Genomic DNA, 19,854 nt, shown 5'->3' with positions numbered 1-19,854 from the left:
CTCCCTCTTGTGACTCCAAAGGCTGTCCGCTTATTTGTGATATTTTGTCAAATAAAGAGGCTGCTTCATATCTACAAGTATTTCTCTCCGGTGACTTCATTCTCCCAACAACACCTTCTATGGATGCCCAATTGAGAGCATCCTAACGCGTTGCATCACTACGTGATGAAGAAGTTTCATGGTGGTGGACAGGAGGATTTTACAACAGATAATTAAAATTGCCCAACACATCAATGGCACCAGCCTACCTTCCATCAAGGTGTACAGAAAGGTGCTGGAAAAAGGCCAGCTATATCAAAAGGCCACCTTGAACATGGAGTATTTGTCCCACTCCCATCAGGAAAGATGATACACAGCATCCATGACAGGATTCTAAAACTAGATGATCAACACCTCCACCCATTAACCAGCTGCATGACACCCCCCCACCATCATTGCTTTATCATTTCCTGTTAAATTCACCTCAAGTGTAGATAGTTCTATCAATCTATCATTAAAAAAATTGTCCTACATGTTGCCTTTGAACTCCTCCACACTCCTACCCTCAACCCTACAAAGCATGTCCCCTTATGTTTGACATTTTTACATTGGGATACCCTTGAAGTGTGAGTCACATTTCTGTCCCAGCTGTTGCAGTATTTATGCTAATTACATTTTAAAAACACACAAATCCAATTTTAGCAACTTTGGACCCAAAAGCAGGACTAAGAAGGATTCAGATTGCAGCGCTGTGAATCGGACCCTCATCCACACAATATGTCAATAAGGTTCCATGTTTGAGGCTGTCTGTGCAGTGTAATTATTAGTGTCCTATAAGGTAAGTAGGAGATCACGTGATTTTAAAGTTTAATGATGCATGACTTGGGTTGTGATAATCAGAGGAAGTTGGTTAGACAGGAATGAGGCCAATGTAGGGTAAACTTTTAATATTGGTGCTCTGTGCTGGTGTGAGCATGTTGTCCTCAGTTGAGGAGTTTGTACTCTGCAGCCAGCTGTGCTACTGGAAACAATTTAAATCAGCTTCTGTTCTTGCCTTGTCTCAATTAGCATTGTGTGTTTGGGCGTCCATAATCTTATTATGGGACTACTTGAAGACGTGTGAGGGTGGTGTAGCTGTGAGGCTGAAACTTTCAAGTCCTACAGTGCCCTCAAATCCCAGTAAGGAAACGTTGAGTTTTCCTCCGCATTCCCAACGTATTCCGAAATCACGATTTCTATTTAGTCATTCCCCGGTACCAGAGTTAATCCCTCTGGTCTTCAGTCAGCTGGCCAGATGGGGAAACGGTCCACAAACTGGAACTGAGGCCTGTAAGTGAACACTGCTGCAGCCTTAACTTCTTCATAGGCTGTAGAGTCTGACACTCACCCATCGAGCCTCTTGGCAAAACCCAGACTCAAACTGAGTAACACAACAAAGTGTGGGAGGAACTCAATGGTCAGGCAGGATCTATGGAGGGACGTGGACTGTCGACATTTTGCACTGAGACCTTCATCTGGACTCTTGTTTTTAAGAGTGCCTAACCCAGAACGAAACTCTAGGGTCCTGGATGGTGGCGAGGGAGGAGGTACTAGGGCAGACATACCACTAGTCTGGATCACAAAATGATGGAAGAATCCAGCAAGTCAGTAGCATCGCCGGAGGGGAACAAACAGTTGTCATTTCAGCCCCAGACCAGATGAAGGGTCTCAACCTAAATTATCGACTGTCCATTTCCCTCCACAGACGCTGCCTGACCTTTTGAGCTCCTTCATCATTTCTTGTGTACTCCAGAATCCAGCATCTGCAGTGTTTTGTGTGTCTATTTTGCTGCACAAATTGAGTCATGTTTTTGACAGCCTGGAATTCTAAATGGAAAATATGAACATATTATTCATGAAATGTGGAAGGAGAACCTGTCTCACCTGGGTATCCTGGCTGACCCGGATCTCCCTTTCGTCCTCTAGGTGGCAGTATTCTTGCCGGCTCACCAGGCTCACCTATGTAGTGAAGAGATAATATCGTGTCAGGAGCATGCTGACTATGTGACCCCTGTCATTTCAATGGACATTTCACTACTATAATGTACACCAAAATGGGAAAGCTTACATCTGGTAAGCCTTCCCATTTTGACCACATCCCACCTGGAGTAACGGGAAGCCTTCCCACTCGGTTTCCGGTAAGATGGCGGTGCTCTCAGACTTCTACGGAGCCAACCAAAGGCGTTACTGTCTTTTTAAAATGTATCTTTTACAGTCGCAAAACCCTGTTGGACATTGAGAACTTAAAAGTACTGGAGGTTGACTCCACCAGCGAGCTGCTGATTGGTGGAGAAACTGAAGGAGTTGGATGGTGCAGCTCGTGCTGCTGCCTGCATCAGAGAGGTGTCGCAGGAGTCGGTGGGCGAAGGTGGTGTGCAGTCTAACAGCGAGTGATTGTCTTTAGTCACTTCCAGACCCTGTTGGACATTGCTAATGTGGAATGCTGCATTCGATTCACTAGTTTATTGGTAGAAAGTGGGGGACGACGGTGGAGTTGCGTGGCCTCCTTCGTAATGCGGGCTACACCTCAAGTCGCGGTGTTGCTTCATTCTGGCTGCCGAGGGGAGCCGGAGATGTCGGGTGCACTACACCGCTGTGCTGAAGGCAGTGTGGCTTGGCGTCCTTGGTGTCCATGCTGGAATCGGTGCTGCTCCCCAGTGTTCGCTCAGAAGATGACAAGCCACATTGTGTTCGGCTGCAGCATTCATGGACTTCGGGACTTGGACGATACATTTTTTTTATCTGACTGTATTTTACTGTTATCTTATATGTGCCATAAGTGCCTTGCGCAGTATATGACTGTTGGTACTGTGTTTTGCACTTTAGCCATGGAGAAACGCAATTTTGTTTGGCGGTATTCATGGATATTCAAGTATAGTTGACTGACAATTGAACTTGAACTTGAACATTACATCCTCTCAGTTGGACCTTCCTTCAGTAGAAGAAAGCAGGACAAATGCCAGCATTTCTCAGCATAACCATGACAGACATAAGATGAGAGAACCTGATCTCACACATGAGTCTCATGCATCAGTCTCTTGGCATTGTTGGTAAGTCTGGAAATAAGATTAATATTCAGGAAACATTTCCAATGCAGGCAACATAAATCAAATAGAGAGAAATAACATCTCCTGCAGAGACTTTGGAAAAAAAATTCATTATGTCCCAAACCTACAGGTTAAAAGAATGCAAGCTCATTAATTACTCAGCAAAATGTGTCAGCAACCTCAGAAATTTAAAATTAGCCAGGGGTCCAGATACAGATCCATAGCATGAAGGGGTGAACGTGCACATGAACAAAACCTTCCATGATGATTACATTTTTAGATGACAACTGGGGGAAACTGTTGTCCTCTCTACCCTCTTGCATGTCCTCTGACTGTGAAGTGCATGACCTGCATTTTGTCTCATCTTAACATTTCGCTTCCCTGCACCCACAACATCTCATCACTTTCTTTAATTGCCAGACTGGCACATTAAACCTTGCTGAAAGCCAGCGTTCTTATAGAAAAATGTTGCAATAGTAACTTTACACCAATCACACTTTCTGGCCCGGGGAACTAACTATTTTAAAATTAAGCTTTATTCTCACTTGCTGTAATGTCTTTTTATTGTAGATGGAATTATTTTTCTTCTACTTTTCCTTTCTTGCTTAATCCAGTTTATCTGTCTCTTTCAGTATTTCACTTTTGGCTTTGACTCAAATCATTCTTCTCTAATTCTCATTTCTCTCAATGTTCCAACTTCTTTCTCAGCTCTTCTGTCTAGCAAGTTACGAAGACAAATCATCCAGTTGTTCACCAACATCCAGCAACTTACAGGACTAAGTTTTTGGACTGAGTCAGTAATCAACAAATATGCACAATACAAGATCCACTGCTCTACTAAGATTTGGCCCATTAATTTAGATGAGAAGCAGCTTCCTTAAAAATATGTTATCATCCACTCAGATCTTAATAATCATTTATGGAATGTGGAAGATTATCCCAAGCCAAGTCATGGGCAAGACCACTAACTAGCTCAGTGCCCTTTCAAATAAATGCCTTACTAGGTCATTACAGCCGCATTGGAATGTCTGCAGCAGGGGTTCCCTACACTTTTTATTCCAATAAGCAAGGGGTTTGTGGACCCCAGGTTGGGAACAACGTTCTCTCTAAGGTGTGTGCGTGTACGCACACTCAGATCTTTTGCAAATAGTGCACAAAGCAATTTAAACTACCCACTACCTTGTTGTCATGTTACTAATATTTAAGTATATTTTAAAACATGAGAAAAGATTAATATTACAATGTGCTGCTGTACAGTACATGAGCAATAAAACTCATTGATGTGTATTGTCTTATTCATTTTAAACAATGAACGACAAACTGGACTTGGTAGTTAATTATCCTTAGAATCGCTTCAGATTTACTTCCACTTAAAAATTCAGTGTGCACATGTTGTTGTCACTGGGCAAAAAATTGCACAGCACGAGATTTTTGTGCACACTGGTAATTACGACTTAGAGGTAATATTGGTTGAGATCCCATATTCTAGAATCTCAGGCAAGATATTTTTCCTGGAAGAGTATCACTTTGGTAGTTCATAATCACCAATATTTAACTTACATTTAAAAGAATGGTATCAAACAATTTATATTTAATCAATACCTCCTTTAATTCCTTGGAAAAACTCCCCAGATGCAAAAGCAGGATTCAAATATCCTTCCTTGCAAGCTAACCGTGATGCAACTGTATAACTTCTAAGAAGTAAAAGAAATTTCTGATGCTGCATAAAGTTTATGACTAAAATCGTTCTGACCTTCAAGACACTCGATGGCTCCATTAACTTTCCATTATTGCAGCTTTACTGGAGTTGTCATAGACACGGGATGCTATTTAGTCTATTACATCTGAGATGGTTGCTTGAAGGACTAGTTTTATAATACTGATACATGTTTATGAATCTATTACATTAGGATGGCTAGCTTCTGCCCTTTTTTTTTTTACCTTAGTTTAGATCTTTATCTCCAAGTATCAAGCAACTTACATTTAGAAGTACTTATGACACCAATTTCCAGCACCATTTTGCGTTGAACTTTTCAGATCCTGACAAGCACCCTGGTGAAAATATTCTCACCCTCCTTTAGATCTATTGTCAGTCATGTTTCTAACAATATTCTACTCATCCTGAAAACCCCTGTAACTTCCAAGGGGAACTGCACTAATTTTTCCAACCTCTATCAACCCCAGAAATAGACCTTAAGACATAGGAGCAGAATTAGGCTATTCAGCCCATCGATCTTGCTGCACATGGCTGATTTCCCTTTCAAACCCATTCTCCACCATCTTCTTGTAACTTTTGACACCCTTTATTAATTAAGAACCTTTCAACCTCCATTTTTAACATGCCCAGAGACTTGGTCTCCATGAATTCCACAGGTTCATCCTCTGGCTAAAGAAATTCTACTTCATCTCTGTTCTGAAATACCCTGGTATATTTCATAGATAGAAACATAGAAACATAGAAAATAGGTGCAGGAGTAGGCCATTTGGCCCTTCGAGCCTGCACCGCCATTTATTATGATCATGGCTGATCCTCCAACTCAGAACCCCGCCCCAGCCTTCCCTCCATACCCCCTGATCCCCGTAGCCACAAGGGCCATATCTAACTCCCTCTTAAATATAGCCAATGAACTGGCCTCAACTGTTTCCTGTGGCAGAGAATTCCACAGATTCACCACTCTCTGTGTGAAGAAGTTTTTCCTAATCTCGGTCCTAAAAGGCTTCCCCTTTATCCTCAAACTGTGACCCCTCGTTCTGGACTTCCCCAACATCGGGAACAATCTTCCTGCATCTAGCCTGTCCAAACCCTTTAGGATTTTATATGTTTCAATCAGATCCCCCCTCAATCTTCTAAATTCCAACGAGTACAAGCCCAGTTCATCCAGTCTTTCTTTATATGAAAGTCCTGCCATCCCAGGAATCAATCTGGTGAACCTTCTTTGTACTCCCTCTATGGCAAGGATGTCTTTCCTCAGATTAGGGGACCAAAACTGCACACAATACTCCAGGTGTGGTCTCACCAAGGCCTTGTACAACTGCAGTAGTACCTCCCTGCTCCTGTACTCGAATCCACTTGCTATAAATGCCAGCATACCATTCGCCTTTTTCACCGCCTGCTGTACCTGCATGCCCACTTTCAATGACTGGTGTATAATGACACCCAGGTCTCGTTGCACCTCCCCTTTTCCTAATCGGCCACCATTCAGATAATAATCTGTTTTCCTATTTTTGCCACCAAAGTGGATAACTTCACATTTATCCACATTAAATTGCATCTGCCATGAATTTGCCCACTCACCTAACCTATCCAAGTCACTCTGCATCCTCTTAGCATCCTTCTCACAGCTAACACTGCCACCCAGCTTCGTGTCATCCGCAAACTTGGAGATGCTGCATTTAATTCCCTCATCAAAGTCATTAATATATATTGTAAACAACTGGGGTCCCAGCACTGAGCCTTGCGGTACCCCACTAGTCACCGCCTGCCATTCTGAAAAGGTCCCGTTTATTCCCACTCTTTGCTTCCTGTCTGCTAACCAATTCTCCATCCACATCAATACCTTACCTCCAATACCGTGTGCTTTAAGTTTGCACACTAATCTCCTGTGTGGGACCTTGTCAAAAGCCTTTTGAAAATCCAAATATACCACATCCACTGGTTCTCCCCTATCCACTCTACTAGTTACATCCTCAAAAAATTCTATGAGATTCGTCAGACATGATTTTCCTTTCACAAATCCATGCTTTGTCCGATGATTTCACCGCTTTCCAAATGCGCTGTTATCACATCTTTGATAACTGACTCCAGCAGTTTCCCCACCACCAACGTTAGGCTAACCGGTCTATAATTCCCCGGTTTCTCTCTCCCTCCTTTTTTAAAAAGTGGGGTTACATTAGCCACCCTCCAATCCTCAGGAACTAGTCCAGAATCTAACGAATTTTGAAAAATTATCACTAATGCATCCACTATTTCTTGGGCTACTTCCTTAAGCACTCTGGGATGCAGACCATCTGGCCCTGGGGATTTATCTGCCTTCAATCCCTTCAATTTACCTAACACCACTTCCCTACTAACAAGTATTTCGCTCAGTTCCTCCATCTCACTGGACCCTCTGTCCCCTACTATTTCTGGAAGATTACTTATGTCCTCCTTAGTGAAGACAGAACCAAAGTAATTATTCAATTGGTCTGCCATGTCCTTGCTCCCCATAATCAATTCACCTGTTTCTGTCTGTAGGGGACCTACATTTGTCTTTACCAGTCTTTTCCTTTTTACATATCTACAAAAGCTTTTACAGTCAGTTTTTATGTTCCCTGCCAGTTTTCTCTCATAATCTTTTTTCCCCTTCCTAATTAAGCCCTTTGTCCTCCTCTGCTGAACTCTGAATTTCTCCCAGTCCTCAGGTGAGCCACTTTCTCTGGCTAATTTGTATGCTTCTTCTTTGGAATTGATACTATCCCTAATTTCTCTTGTCAGCCACGGGTGCACTACCTTCCTTGATTTATTCTTTTGCCAAACTGGGATGAACAATTGTTGTAGTTCATCCATGCAACCTTTAAATGCTTTCCATTGCATATCCACCGTCAATCCTTTAAGTGTCATTTGCCAGTCTATCTTAGCTAATTCACATCTCATACCTTCAAAGTTACCCTTCTTTAAGTTCAGAACCTTTGTTTCTGAATTAACTATGTCACTCTCCATCTTAATGAAGAATTCCACCATATTATGGTCACTCTTACCCAAGGGGCCTCTCACGACAAGGTCGCTAATTAACCCTTCCTCATTGCTCAAAACCCAGTCCAGAATAGCCTGCTCTCTAGTTGGTTCCTCGACATGTTGGTTCAAAAAACCATCCTGCATACATTCCAAGAAATCCTCTTCCTCAGCACCCTTACCAACTTGGTTCACCCAATCTATATGTAGATTGAAGTCACCCATTATAACTGCTGTTCCTTTATTGCACACATTTCTAATTTCCTGTTTAATACCATCTCCGACCTCACTACTACTGTTAGGTGGCCTGTACACAACTCCCACCAGCGTCTTCTGCCCCTTAGTGTTACGCAGTTCTACCCATATCGATTCCACATCTTCCCGGCTTATGTCCTTCCTTTCTATTGCGTTAATCTCTTCTTTAACCAGCAACGCCACCCCACCTCCCCTTCCTTCATGTCTACCCCTCCTGAATATTGAATATCCCTGAACGTTGAGCTCCCATCCTTGGTCACCCTGGAGCCATGTCTCTGTGATCCCAACTATATCATAATCATTAATAACAATCTGCACTTTCAATTCATCCACCTTATTACGAATGCTCCTTGCATTGACACACAAAGCCTTCAGGTGCTCTTTTTCAACTCTCTTAGCCCTTATACAATTATGTTGAAAAGTGGCCCTTTTTAATACTTGCCCTGGATTTGTCGGCCTGCCACTTTTACTTTTCTTAGTACTTTTTGCTTCTACCCTCACTTTACACCCCTCAGTCTCTCTGCACTGGTTCCCATCCCCCTGTTGTGAACTAACCTCCTCACGCCTAGCCTCTTTAATTTGATTCCCACCCCCCAACCGTTCAAGTTTAAAGTCACCTCAGTAGCCCTCGCTAATCTCCCTGCCAGGATCTTGGTCCCCCTAGGATTCAAGTGTAACCCGTCCTTTTTGTACAGGTCACGCCTGCGCCAAAAGAGGTCCCAATGATCCAAAAACTTGAATCCCTGCCCCCTGCTCCAATCCCTCAGCCACGCATTTATCCTCCACCTCATCGCATTCCTACTCTCACTGTCGCGTGGCACAGGCAGTTATCCCAAGATTACTACCTTTGCGGTCCTTTTTCTCAACTCCCTTCCTAGCTCCCTATATTCTCCTTTCAGGACCTCATCCCTTTTCCTACCTATGTCATTGGTACCTGTATGTACCACGACCTCTGGCTCCTTACCCTCCCACTTCATATATCTTGGACACGATCAGAAATATCCCGGACCCTGGCACCAGGGAGGCAAACTACCATCCGGGTCTCTGGACTGCATCCACAGAATCGCCTATCTGACCCCCTTACTATCGAGTCCCCTATCACAACTGCCCTCCTCTTCCTTGCCCTACCCTTCTGAGCTACAGGGCCAGACTCTGTGCCGGAGGCATGGCCATTGTAGCTTCCTCCGGGTAAGCTGTCCCCCCCAACAGTACTCAAACAGGAGTACCTATTGTTAAGGGGCACAGCCACCGGGGTACTCCCTATTACCTGACTCTTCCCCTTCCCCCTCCTAACCGTGACCCACTTGTCTGCCTCCCGTGGCCCCGTGGTATTTCCTCTGTACCTTCTCTAAAGTCCGTAGTCGTCCTGATGTGCAGACCCCAGAATTTTTAACAGTACAATAATCCAGCCAATGATTTCTAATACTGTAGATTAATCATTGTGCTTTTACAATGTGTGCCTCCATTTATAAGTGCTCGCTAAGCACAAGGTGTTTTTAAACATTTGAACAACAAGCCCTAGCAGCAGTCAGCCTTTGTCACTTTTGACATAAACCTAGCCCCTCTGAATGCCGGAAAGACACAGGTTTGATACCATTCTGTAAAGCTCATTAAAGTGGAGACTCATTGATTTGAAGTCATTGTACTTCAAAATGCAATGGCTGACTGAGACACATAACTCTCATAGGTTCCCAACAAAAGTTTTATCAAGCAATTGAAAAAGGTCGGTAATTCTTGGCAGCAATTGTATAAGGGTTTCATGTGAGGACGCCAGGGGCAAAGATGCGTTAGTAATAATGCATAAACAGAGATTATGGTTTCCTACCTTTTAGACCAGGGAGCCCTAATTCACCAGGCAGCCCAGGACGACCAGGCTGTCCATCAGAACCCTGTGAAAAAAAATCACGTGATATGAAAAAAAATTGTACACAGTGCTCTAATTATTCCTGTGTTATGTCTGTATAGTTAACATTCAGGAAGAATGCTTAATCTCCCCATTTAATCATTAAATCTGATTTCTGAACTGTGGGGGGGTGGGGTGGGGGTGGTGATCTGACTCCTGATCCTCTGGAAAAGAGTTTGAAGCTGGGAGAAAATTCTGAATCTAAATAATCCAAAGTGATCACAAGATCACAAGACAAAGGAGCAGAAGTAGGCCATTCGGCCCATCAAGTCTGCTCCGTAACTCCCCCCTGAGCTAAACTATTCTCCCATCTAGTTCCAATTTCCGGCTTTTTCCCCATATGCCTTGATACCCTGACTAATTAGATACCTATCAATCTCCTCCTTAAACACCCTCAATGATCGGGCCTCCACAGCTGTATGTGGCAACAAATTCCACAAATCCACGACCCTCTGGCTAAAAAAATTTCTCCTCACCTCTGTCTTAACTGGGCACCCTGTAATTCTAAATCTGTGGCCTCTTGTCCTGGACGTAGCCACCAAGGGAAACAGCCCTTCCACATCTACTCTGTCCAACCCTTTCAACACTTGCGTGAGCTTTGGCTACCAGATGGGTGTCTGGTCCCTATCCAGTGTGACAGCTAATGCCCAACACTAGTGGGTAGAGCTGCTGCCTCACAATTCTGAGACATGGGTTTGATCCTGACCTCTGCCACTGTGTGTATGGATGTGTGTGCTTGTGTGGAGATTAAAGATAAAGATTAGGTTGGGCAGCACTGTAGCATAGTGGCTAGCTTTACAGCACCAGCAATCAGCAATCCGGGTTCAAGTCTTGAGACTGACTATAAGGAGTTTGTACGTTATCTCTGTGGCCCCATGTGGGCTGGCTTCGGATGCTCTGGTTTCTTCCCACATCTCAAAGACATACGGGTTAGCGTTAGTAAAGTTACCCACTCTGGTTCAGCAGCCTGTTGGTTGTAGTGTAATGACAGTTCCAGAACTGATGATATGGGACCTAAGGCTCCTGTGTCTCCTGCCGAGACTCCTCAATGACCCCAGTGCTACTGGATCATAGAAAAGGTTAAGGAATATTCTTGAAGCTTTGGAAAATATCAGAAATCAGCAACGGATGACCTAAAGCATCGCTATAGAAAGTAAAAGTAGGATGCAAAAGTATTACAGACTGTAAAAGGTAATAAAAAAAGAATTAAAGTTGGTGTGGGTCTTTGGCAGACAGAAATGGGAATAAGTACATTGGATAGTTGAGAAATGGCAAAGGAAATGAACAAATATTTTGTGTCTATCTTCAGTGAGGCAGCAGTTAGCTCACCTGTCTCATAGGATGAGAAAGCCAGGTTCTATCATTACTCTTGATTGTGTCTAATTCAGCCTTGCATGTTCTCCCTATCACTGTGTTGGTTTCCTTTAGGTGCTCTGATTTTCACCCACATTGGGAAGAAACTTCAGAACCTTTTTCCCATGGTAGAAATGTCAAGTACTAGTGGACACGTCACCTAAAACTTTGACAAACTTCTGTAAGTGTGTGGTGGAGGGTATATTGACTGGCCGCATCACAGCCTGGTATGGAAACCAATGTTCTTGAATAGAAAAACCTACAGAAAACTAGAGGAACAGCCCAGTCCATGACAGGTAAGGCTCTCCCTCCCACTGAGCATGTCTACAAGGTGCGCTGTCATAGGAAAGCAGCATCAATTAACAAGATCCCCACCATCCAGGCCATGCTCTCTTCTCACTGCTGCCATCAGGAAGGAGGAAAAGGAGCCCCAGGTCCTACATCACCAGGTTCAGGAACAGTTATCTCCCCACAAACATCAGGCTCATGAACCAGAAGGGATAACTTCACATACCCTAACATTGAACTGGTTCCAGAACCTATAGACCCATTTTCTCAATATTTATTGCTTTTTTTGGGTTTTTTTTCCTCTTTTTGTATTTGAACAGTTTGTTGTTTTTGCTGTGTCTGTCTTTGTTGTGTCTGTTTTTTTCATTAATTCTACTGTGTTTCTTTGTATTTACTGTGAATGCCCACAAGAAAATGAATCTCATGTTAGCATATGATGGTATATAGATACTTCGATAATAAATTTACTTTGAACTTTGTTAACATGCATTCATGGTGAAAGGAGTAAATCTTAAAGGAGATGTGAGGGACAGTTTTTTTTTTAACACAGAGAATGGCAGCTGTCTCTGATGGACGACCTGAGGAAGTGGTGAGTGGTGTTTGAGCTTTATAAATATATGCATGGTCACGCATGCAGTGGAGAAGGCCCTGTTCCTGTGCTGTACCATTCGACGTTTTGTGTTGTCTATATGCTGGTTCGTCGGATAATTAACTACAGCAAATTTCCGTTCGTGTGGATAGGATGCGAGGAGGATGGAGACTAAGAGAGGAGCTGATGGAAACATGAAAGTGAACATGGAAGCACTGTTCAAGGTAAATTTATTATCAAAGTTATGCACAGTGCATGCTACCACATACTACCTTGAGATTAATTTTCTTGTAGATATTTACGAGGGGGAAAGAAATACAATAGAATACAATAAAAAAAAACTATATACACAAACAGACTGACAAACACTATCTGATATTGACAGGCGATTGATGGTTAGTGCAGGCCCACTGGACTGAGTAGTGTACTTACATGCAAATGAAGACAATAAGCATCCTAGAAAACAACGGAGAACTACAGATCTACAGTGAATAAACAGCTTAACGAAATTAGTAGTTGTTAATGAGTCCCCAGGACAAGCTACATCCTACAGTTTTGGAAGATGGTGTTGACACTGTCTGTCATCTTCCAAAGTAACATCGACTCCAAAATGGTTCTAACAGATTGGCATTTGGTAAATAGAACTGCATTATTGAAAAAAGGAGAGAGAAAACAGGACTAATAGGTCAGTTAGGTATCATATAAGAAAACTAATAGTACATTTGCACTTACTGCATGGGGACTTGATAACAAGAATTTTAAAAAATCTTGTTCCAATTATACAGGGACCTGATAAGATAGCTTCTGGAATATTATGGTCTCTACCAAAGGAAGGAAAGACTTGTGTCAGATTGATATTGCCACAGGCAATCACTACTTCTACTGCAGCTCCATAAAGCATATTGGGCTTGTACTTGTTTGACTGCCTTAGACAGGTGCAAAGAAATGATTTATGGGCATCAAAACTCTTACCTTTTCTCCCACCATTCCAGGGAATCCAAAAATGCCGCTGAAGCCTTTTGGCCCTGGTAGTCCCGGTGCTCCAGGAGAACCTGGGATCCCAAAATCCCCAGGTTTTCCTTTCTCACGGCCAGGGAGACCTCTCAGTCCTGGCAAGCCCGGAGAACCTGAAGGTCCTGGAAAGCCCCTATCCCCTATGGAAAGACAAATATAGAAACATTAAAATTAATTCTTCAGGTTGAGATTAGCTCTTGGGCCCCAATGGATCCAAATTGGCCACAAAATCACACTCACTAAAAGCTTTCTTCGAATTTTTGTTGATTTGGCTTTCACCCCATTGGTTTTACCTCAGCACAAAAGACCATTAGTGTTCATAATTATTTATACTCAAATAAGATTGTGCCCACAACTTCTTGCACTGCTTGAAGGACATGTGTTTGACTTTAATTGTTTACAACCAGAAAATGGTGTCTTCAGTTACATTTATAAAACCCCAAAAGCTGTAATATATTAACAGCCAAGCTTCTGTTCAGATTTCTGCCAAGCAACAGCATAATGATTTCCTTATATCATATGTACGGGTTCATGACTGGTATTTTTATGAGTCTGACAGCAAAATTTATTTGAAATTATATCTTAAAGTCCTAATAACAGACTGAGTTATTTTGATCCAATCAATATATTATTGTTGAATTTAAAAGTCACTGTTTTACAGATTAAATTAAACGTGAGTTATTGAAACAGAATCAATTTGTCAATTTTAATTGTAATAATAGAACTTGCAACTAGTTTTCAATTTGTATAATTTCTTAGAGATCAAATATAATGAATATTTGATTGTTATCAAAACATTCAATAATCTTAGGCTACGTCCACACTACGCCAGATAATTTTGAAAACGAAGCTTTTTCTCTTCGTTTTGACCCTCTGTCCACACTAAAACGGCGTTTTCATCCCCCAAAAACGGAGATTTTCAGAAATGGTCTCCAGAGTGAATAAATCTGAAAACACCTAATATCCGTTGCAGTGTGTATGGGGTAACCGGAGCTGTCATGACGTGCCGGAACAAATGGCAGCAGCGTGGCATTTCATTGTTTTCTTCTTCTTCTTCTTCTTATTACTACTTTATTGTTGCCAATTGCTACTAGAGCGTACAATCATCACAGCGATATTTGATTCTGTACTTCGCAGAACCTAACAATTTCAGAACAGACGGCAATAAGACTGAAGCCAGACGAGTTAGAAATGTACTCACCAAATACTTTGACCCATAGCTTACTGAATAAATAAGTATGCTCACTTTGCCCTGTTTTCTGTCCTTGCTTGTATGAAGGTGGTTTACCTATTTATGCAAGTACTTCTCTGACAATAGATGTGTAACAACCTAATGTAACATTATATGGAAATACAAGCTAACACTGATGCAGACATGTTTTATGCATTTAACAAGGTGCTTTATTAATCAACAGAGTTAGTCAGTTTTTCAATGTTCGTCGTCAGCCGGGTCATACTGTCCGTGAACTCCCTGTCGGTTGCCTCCATACGCTCCAGTATTTGTTTTTCATCAGTTTTAAATACTCCTGCACGAGAGCCAAGAGCAATTCCTTTTAAGTTTTTCTACTCTGTAACTGGACAAACACGCACCAAGTATATTGTTTCCTCTTCGCTTGTTTTCTGTGTCCCCTGCGCATGCCCAGTAGGAGGAGATTTGCCCAAATATCCGTCTAATGTGGACAGAGATATTTTGAAAAACGCTTAGTGTGGACGCCTATCGTTTTTACTCGAAACTGGCATTTTCAAAATTATCCAGCGTAGTGGGATGTAGCCTTAGTACCAATCTGGTGTCCACACCCAGCTCTGATTAGCCAATGTAATTACCACATAATCCTCACCACCTATTTCAATGGACCAGGTCATCAGCACTCAATCAACTCTCCCTCCTCTCCCTACCAGCATAATCATGTTTTATCCCAGAGCAGTGGTCAATACCAGCAGTCTTGCATTGCCATTTGCTCAAGAGATGAAGATTGAAATCTTGCTGGTTACTATGTTTGGGTCATAAACACTGAGCCAACATTCTTATTACGTATCTGGAGCTATGCCCTGATGTGGGTTTCAGTGAAAAAGGTTTGGATGAAAGTACAAAGGTCTGAAATATTGACTCAATTTCACTTTTTTCAAATGCGTTTTTAATCCCTTTCAATATTTCCAGCACTTTCTCGTTTTATTTCCATGAATGAGGAACTGATTGTAACACTAATGGTAAACGCAGCCACTCCCCCTACCCCAGATGAACAGCATATCTATGCCCTTGTCCTATTCATCAATAAAGCATCCCAAACACCGTGTATTAGCCTAAGAACTAAGTAAAGCTCACATGATAACCAAAGGATTTGGTCATTATCAGCTCACCACTTGCTGTTACACCGATTTCTCCATGTTTGTGCATCAAGCAACTGTAACATGTCACAAGGCAGACAGTATCAAGCCCTCAAGTGGACACTGCTATTGGTCAGTGGTCAACAAGACTTGCTGATCAGTTAATCTGTCAGACAAGTGAGGATCTGGATATTAAAAATATGCAGATACTAGAAATCTGAGGTAACAGTAAATGGTGGAAGAAACTCTCAGCAGGTCAGGTAGCGTCTGTGGAAAGAGAAATAGTTGACATTTCAATGCAGCACGGATACAGACCTTTCAACCCAACAAGCCCATGCCAACAATGGTGCCCATCCAGCCAGTCCCAATTTCCTGTGTTCAGCACGTATCTCTCTAAGCCCTGCCCCTGCACGTACCTTTCCAGGAGCTCCTTAAATTATACTATTGTACCTGGCTTAGCCTTCCATATACTGTACTGCCACTCTCTGTGTGAAAAAGCTGTCCCAATTCCATTTTAAATCTTTCCCCTCTCTGTCTCTAGTTTTGGATTCCAATAACTTGGGGAAAGACAGCCACCATTATTTATGCCTCTCATGATTTTATAAATCTCTAATAAGTCACCCTTGCGCCCTAAAGAATAAGGACATAGCCCAGCCTACCTCTCTCTATAACTTGCTTCCTCTAGTCCTGGCAACATTCTCGAAAATCTCGTCCGTTCCCTTAGCCCCCATTGGCATGCTGAAGGCCATGTGAAAAACACCAGGTATGACCAGGGGTTTGTATTTTACAGCGATAGTTTAAAAATTTCCCAACAATCGTGGCAAGGAATTATCCAACCATTGCTATAAACTGAATTAAATTTGCAGTAAATTCTTGCCCACTGCTATTCATGGATCCGGCATTCTTATGCAAATAAATTTTATTTGATTCATTAAGCTTTTTTTTTGCTGTGATTTACAGTATATTAATATTGCTTAACCTTAAAATATCAAATTACATTGAAAGATTGCTATTTAAAAGGGCAAGGAGTTAACATACTGCCTGGAAGTTTATTTAAAAGTTCACACAGAGAACAGTAATGTGTGATGTATAGTAATTATTTTTGAGTAATTTTTCTTCAACTAGCATATTCATGCAACTGACACCCCCTTCATTCCCATTAATGCCAGATTAATAGCATATTGACTGGAAATTCCTGATCTTATTGTCAGAATGGTTATTGTCTACGCATGAGAAGCTTGTTAAGATTGAATACATTCACCTCCTCTTGCTCCATCTTTCAACCTGGCCTTCCAACCAATAAGTGCTAAAACTTGCAGGATATTTGGGTCAGGCTGGTTCATGAGAGAGATAGCCAAGATGGACAAAACTTCAACATTCCCATCACACCTGCCTAATAAGAAATGTTTAGTAACTGTAACAAATATCTTGGTACCTCATTTAGTGGTAGCAAATGCTACTCAATTTAATTTATCAAGTAGGAGCAATATGTTTTAGTTGTTTATGGACTGGTCAGTAATTGGGTCAAGACTGCTTTCCGCCTCCATATGGAGTATGTACAGCAGGAAGGAACAGACACGGCATACGAGCCAGATAGCTGAAGAACTCTAATCCAGTAGTCTTATTTGTGGTTATTGGTTGAAGATCACACCAAATATATCATTGTGCCACTCAGGATTTCAAAATTGTACGCAGCCTGCCAAAACATTAAAAAGTCCTAAGGCATGAGCGCAGAGAAGTTCTTCACATCCGGCGACTTGGAAGCCAAATTTCTCAGATTTAAGACAAGGAACCGAACATTTTTAACTACTTTCTATCTGTGGAAATGAAAAACATAAGTCCAAACATGTAGCAAATTCAGATGTCTATTCTTAAACCGTACATCATCAAAGGCAGGTTGGCACATTGCCCTTGTATAGTCTGTCAAGAGAGTAAAATAACTTTTTTGACCACATGCTCCTGAGTCAAAACTCTGCCTGCTGAGAGTTCATGTGGGGAAGCTGAAGACAGAGCCTATGACTTCCCCTTCATTAAAATTGAAAAATGGCATCCCAGATGCATGCAGTTTCCAAGAGAAAGTTATGGAAAACTCAAAATAAAATGTAATCAGATATATTCTAAGGGTGGTGTTTGAGCACCCCCACCCCACCCCGGGAGCAATGATCCCATGCAATACTCCTGCAGATGACCTGAGCCAATACTTCTTTCTTGCATGAAAACCAGACCTGGCTCAGGAGCAGGGAGGTACTACTGCAGTTGTACAAGGCCTTGGTGAGACCACATCTGGAGTATTGTGTGCAGTTTTGGTCCCCTAATCTGAGGGAAGACATCCTTGCCATAGAGGAAGTACAAAGAAGATTCACCAGATTGATTCCTGGTATGGCAGGACTTTCATATAAAGAAAGACTGGATGAATTGGGCTTGTACTCGTTGGAATTTAGAAGATTGAGGGGGGATCTGATTGAAACGTATAAAATCCTAAAGGGATTGGACAGGCTAGATGCAGGAAGATTGTTCCTGATGTTGGGGAAGTCCAGAACGAGGGGTCACAGTTTGACGATAAAGGGGAAGCCTTTTAGGACCGAGATTAGGAAAAACTTCTTCACACAGAAAGTGGTAAATCTGTGGAATTCTCTGCCACAGGAAACAGTTGAGGCCAGTTCATTGGCTATATTTAAGAGGGAGTTAGATATGGCCCTTGTGGCTACGGGGGTCAGGGGGTATGGAGGGAAGGCTGGGGCGGGGTTCTGAGTTGGAGGATCAGCCATGATCATAATAAATGGCGGTGCAGGCTCGAGGGGCTGAATGGCCTACTCCTGCACTATTTTCTATGTTTTTATGTTTCAATGTCCAGTTTGACACTGCATCTCTGGCCTAGCAGCCTCAGGTCCTTAGTCCAAAGTCTGAAGACACTGTATCTTTGCTCTACTGATAATGTGGATGACGATGAATTACTTAAGGTTGTGTTTCAATGCGATGACACCCCTCATCTTCTACACTGGTCCTGTTTGTAAACTATTTCCAGTCCCTCTTATGTTGTGGAAAGGGAAGACACGTAGCTTGGCGAGAGAGGAAGGGGAACGCGCAGGCTAAATTTGATCCTGGTGATTGACGCAGGCCTGTGGACTTCAGTGTTCTTCGGTACATCCACCCCTACCCGAATCCTACCTCACCAGCAAAAGGCCACCAATTATTATTTGGGTTATTGATGAAATATTGTTTCTAAACTTTTCTGTGGTAACAAAGAAACAAAAGTACTTTCCAACTTGTACTACAGTGTTGCAGCACTAGATTTGCCCCACATTCAATCTGTCTCCTCTATCCTGAAATTCCCTAAGTGTCTCCGCCTCCAGATGACACAGCAAGATCCAACAGATTCCCCTGGTGATGTGATTCAGACCCGGGGCCCAGCTCTGGGTTTCCTCCTGCCTCTCTGTGTGCCCTGTCACTTACGTGCACGGCACGCCAAAGATGAACTAATAATCAACTTGTGGGCAGAACTGTGGTGTAGTGGTTAGCATTACAACACCAGCTGTAAGATCCGGGGATGGAATCTGCCACTGTCAGTAAGGAGTTTGTACGCTCTCCCCATGACCGTGCGGGTTTCCTTTGGCTGCTCCGGTTTTCTGCCACAATCCAAAGCTGGGACAGTTAGAGTTTGTAAGTTAGGGGCACACTGCGTTGTCGCTGGTGTGTGGTGACATTTTCAGGCGCCCGACCAATCCTAACAGATAGGATTAGACTCAAATGATGCATTTTAGTATATTTCAATGTACATGTGCAAAATAAAGCTAATATTTCTTTCTTTCTGCGGCAGATACTCAGAAATAGGCTCATTCTTCAAACTCCTTGATCAAAACCCACCCTGACTTCAAATGCAGAAACAATACCTCTAGGGCCAGGGAAACCTGGAACTCCAGGGCTGCCAGGGTTACCCGGTGGTGCAGATATTGGGAATTCTACAAAATATGGTATTCCAGGTGGTCCTCTGTTGCCTCTATCACCTAAGGAAAAATGACAAATTTTAATAATAATTAAGCCAACATTAAACTGATTCATACATTGCCCAGTTCATTAGAAATGTCTAATACCAAGTGTTTGGTTGATAGATTTCTTACCTCAGAATCAAAAGCTCCTTGGTTCAAATCACATTTCAAAAACTATTAGACAAAACAGGTAGCCTTACATTTTAGTGCAGCGCTGAGGATGTGCCCCTTTGTAAGATGTTGAGGCTTCTGGGTGAAATATTAATTAACATCCTTTCAAGCAGACACAAGAGATTTCATAGAACTATTCCTGAAAATGAAAAGCAAGTTTTCGCTGGCATGGTTTGGCAAATATTTATCCCTCA

The 19,854-nt window shown here is 42.3% G+C and overlaps 1 protein-coding gene across 4 annotated transcripts in view; it reads right to left on the bottom strand.

Moving 5' to 3' along the window:
- The window catches only part of col4a6 (collagen, type IV, alpha 6), a 469,192-nt gene that overhangs the window by 31,342 nt on the left and 417,996 nt on the right, over window positions 1-19,854 (bottom strand). For all 4 annotated transcript variants that reach the window (XM_063061061.1, XM_063061062.1, XM_063061060.1 and 1 more), the window contains 4 exons: window positions 19,394-19,507; window positions 13,137-13,318; window positions 9,857-9,920; window positions 1,903-1,977 (listed from right to left, as the gene is read on the bottom strand). In XM_063061061.1, the coding sequence (XP_062917131.1) occupies window positions 1,903-1,977; window positions 9,857-9,920; window positions 13,137-13,318; window positions 19,394-19,507 (435 nt within the window). The remainder of the gene's footprint in view (window positions 1-1,902; window positions 1,978-9,856; window positions 9,921-13,136; window positions 13,319-19,393; window positions 19,508-19,854) is intronic.

This window comes from Mobula hypostoma, chromosome 10 (genome assembly GCF_963921235.1).
Source record: "Mobula hypostoma chromosome 10, sMobHyp1.1, whole genome shotgun sequence".
NCBI lineage: Eukaryota > Metazoa > Chordata > Chondrichthyes > Myliobatiformes > Myliobatidae > Mobula > Mobula hypostoma.
The sequence above is the reverse complement of the archived record's forward strand: the minus strand, read 5'-3'. Positions and strand labels throughout refer to the sequence as shown.